Raw genomic sequence first — 3,440 nt, forward strand, 5'->3', positions numbered from 1 at the left:
ATCTCATATATTACTGTTTTCTAAGTTGTGCTTTTCTGTACTATACTGAATGTAGAGCAGAGGCAGTAATGTTGCTGAGTGGTGGACCATCTTAGCTGTTGGTAAAGAGCTCAGCACTTTCCTAATGGGTGTTGTATTAAAGAGATTTGGGGCTTATGGATGTGTTCCTCTCACAAGCCTGTAATGGATTTAATGTTGCGAGGGTCACTCTCACTCAGTAGGATACTGTGGGACTCAGATGTGATACTTTATTTTTCTTTCCTGGTCTTTTTTTTGTTTGCTTTGATTTTGGGTAGCACATGAAAATGAAACTGTATGAACTTTGAAGTTACTATTACTACTTTAGTGTAAGTTTTGGCATCATAGTAATGCTCTATTATTTTCTCTCTCCAGTGTTTAGCAGTTGTTGCAGGAAACTATGTTGGAAAAAGAAAAAACTATGAAATAAAACGAAATCAGCATCCAGTATTTAATAAAGAGTCTAAAATTAATCATTCTGCAATGCCTATATTTGTCAATATTATTCAGGAATTTACTAGATGATGGAATTGAATTTGTAAATGGATGTGATTAATATAGAGAGATGCTATCCATTAGCAGCCCTATGCAAATTAATATTGAATGAAAGTTTAATATTTTGGCTAAACGTAAGCACCTTAAATTAACACAGTTAAAATAGATTTCTCCTAAAACTCACAGGAAAAGATGTCCATATTAGTGAAAATCCCCTAAAACTTCCAATTTAGAGCTTTATAACTTTGAGCCATGTGGAGGAGACTTGCAGAGATATTAAGAGACATCTGAACTGAACAGTTTCCCTCAGTTGTAGGTTTAAAGCTGACTGTGCACTAAAAGCTTATTTTCTCGCTAGACACGATGTTGTTAACATGCTTCAAAACATACAGTCACTGGATAGCGCCGTGTTAGACGTGAGCAGGTGTAACCTTAATATCTTGATGAGTGGTCATTAATGTTTGCAGTGGTGGCTGGATTAGTTATTAACTGTGGCCTAAATCAGTTTGTGCTGACAGATTGGGAAAGTGATAATCCAAGGTGTGCCTTTAAAAGCCAGACTGTAGCTACCTGGTTCCATTTGTAGCATTTGTACCATCACTCTCCCAAACAGCCAGAAGAAACACCTCTGAAGGGCTGATCGCAACCACAAGCCGCAACCATGAATGGCACAGAGGGACCCTTTTTCTATGTCCCTATGGTAAACACCACTGGTATTGTCCGGAGTCCTTATGAATACCCTCAGCACTACCTTGTCAGCCCAGCAGCTTATGCTGCTCTGGGTGCCTACATGTTCTTTCTCATCCTTGTTGGATTTCCCATCAACTTCCTTACTCTCTATGTCACCATTGAACACAAGAAGCTGCGAACCCCACTAAACTACATCCTTCTGAACCTTGCGGTGGCTGACCTCTTCATGGTGTTTGGAGGATTCACCACAACGGTTTACACCTCTATGCATGGCTACTTCGTCCTAGGTCGCCTTGGCTGCAATCTGGAAGGATTCTTTGCTACCCTCGGTGGTGAGATTGGTCTCTGGTCACTGGTTGTCCTTGCTATTGAAAGGTGGTTAGTCGTCTGCAAGCCTATTAGCAACTTCCGCTTTGGGGAGAACCACGCTATTATGGGCTTGGCCTTCACCTGGGTAGCGGCCCTTGCTTGCGCTGCACCCCCTCTTGTCGGCTGGTCTCGTTACATCCCTGAGGGCATGCAGTGCTCATGTGGAGTCGACTACTACACACGTGCAGAAGGCTTCAACAACGAGTCGTTTGTTATCTACATGTTTATCTGCCACTTCACAATTCCACTGACTGTTGTGTTTTTCTGCTACGGCCGCCTGCTCTGTGCTGTCAAGGAGGCTGCTGCTGCCCAGCAGGAGTCTGAAACCACCCAGAGGGCTGAAAGGGAAGTCACCCGCATGGTTATTATGATGGTTATTTCCTTCCTGGTATGTTGGCTGCCCTATGCCGGAGTGGCCTGGTATATCTTCACACATCAGGGATCTGAATTTGGACCAGTCTTCATGACCCTCCCAGCCTTCTTTGCCAAGGGCGCTGCCATCTACAACCCTATCATTTACATCTGCATGAACAAGCAGTTCCGCCACTGCATGATCACCACCTTGTGCTGCGGGAAAAATCCCTTTGAAGAAGAGGAGGGAGCATCTTCTACTGCCTCCAAGACCGAGGCTTCCTCTGTGTCCTCCAGCTCTGTGTCTCCTGCATAAAAGGGGCGTCAAGCAACGGCTCCGTGATCCGCCATCCAAGACGAAGACTTCTGCTCCCCCAGGGAAACTACTGAAGGCTAATGTCTACAGAAATAATTTCCTTTTTGTATTTTTACAAACGAATTGATTCAACCTAAAGACAGTTGCAGTAAAGGTCAGCCCATTACAGAGTTGTTCCTGTATGTACAGAATATCCAACTTAACAATCGGTGAGATTTTTTTTTCCTGAGAGGAAAAGGAAAAATGCTAATCTTTCACAGTTGGATCCTAAATGATACTGGCTTATTTTTGAATGTAGAGGCATGTAATCAAGGCAACGTAAAATAAAACGCACTTTGCAAATGACACATCCTGTTTATGTTTTACTTACAGTTTGGGTGGCAAAGTTCATATGATTGTAGTATATTTAATCAAATAAATAAATGTGAACGACCTATTCAGAATGCATTTATGTCTTGAGTCAGTTTAGACTTTAGAGCTGTTATTGCAGTTACTACTGCTCATCTACTGTTAAACTTGATGAAACAGTACACAAAAACTTAGTACTTAGTGTTTACAAGTGGCCTCTATAATCTCATTTCAGTCACAGGTCACCTTGGGCTTAGAACTTGGCCTAATAAAGAGATTACAACATTATAAGATCTTATTATCGGTGAGTATGCATGACACCAGACACAACTTTATCTGATAATAGATATTAATCACATTATGTAAAGGTTGACAAAGATTTATTAGATGACCAAATGAGTCTAACCAAGTGACACCTTCATGCAAATTCAATGGAAACATTACAGGTAGTGTGAAAGGACGAATCAATCAAGACTCTATTACACGTAAACCTAATTAGTATTAATAAGGAGTATTGATATTTAATGGTTTATAAAACTCTCTAATGTTTTAATAGCATAATAGTATATTACATAAACAATAGTATTACACACACACACACAGCGTGGTGCTTGTGCAGTGGAACTGCATGAGCACAATATGAGCACAGGTCTTTTTGCATCACAGATACGTTACTGAACAAGGTGAATTGTGATGCTTGTGCTCTTGGTAACTTGTAGTTGGAGTCCAGAGCAAATTTCCTTCCTCTTTGGGGAGAATGAAACATAAAATAAAGTAATATTAGTCATTATTATTATTATTATTATTAATAATAATAAAACTGAATTTACATTTTTAAAGCCAAATTTGAGCT

At 40.4% G+C, this 3,440-nt stretch overlaps 1 protein-coding gene across 1 annotated transcript; it reads left to right on the forward strand.

Annotated features, from left to right (window-relative positions):
- The first annotated feature begins 1,114 nt into the window (after positions 1-1,114).
- On the forward strand, positions 1,115-2,567 carry LOC146611056 (rhodopsin). The gene has a single exon (XM_085345194.1). The coding sequence runs from the start codon at positions 1,175-1,177 to the stop codon at positions 2,237-2,239; it is 1,065 nt and encodes a 354-aa protein (XP_085201320.1). The 5' UTR covers positions 1,115-1,174; the 3' UTR covers positions 2,240-2,567.
- The last annotated feature ends 873 nt before the right edge of the window (positions 2,568-3,440 follow it).

This window comes from Diplotaxodon limnothrissa, linkage group LG20, assembly GCF_057381915.1.
Source record: "Diplotaxodon limnothrissa isolate DT_005_m linkage group LG20, D_limnothrissa_male_GT1.1, whole genome shotgun sequence".
NCBI lineage: Eukaryota > Metazoa > Chordata > Actinopteri > Cichliformes > Cichlidae > Diplotaxodon > Diplotaxodon limnothrissa.

Bases quoted from the DNA above. Each gene is read 5' to 3' on its own strand.
- LOC146611056 (XM_085345194.1), top strand. From the start codon at position 1,175: ATGAATGGCACAGAGGGACCCTTTTTCTATGTCCCTATGGTAAACACC.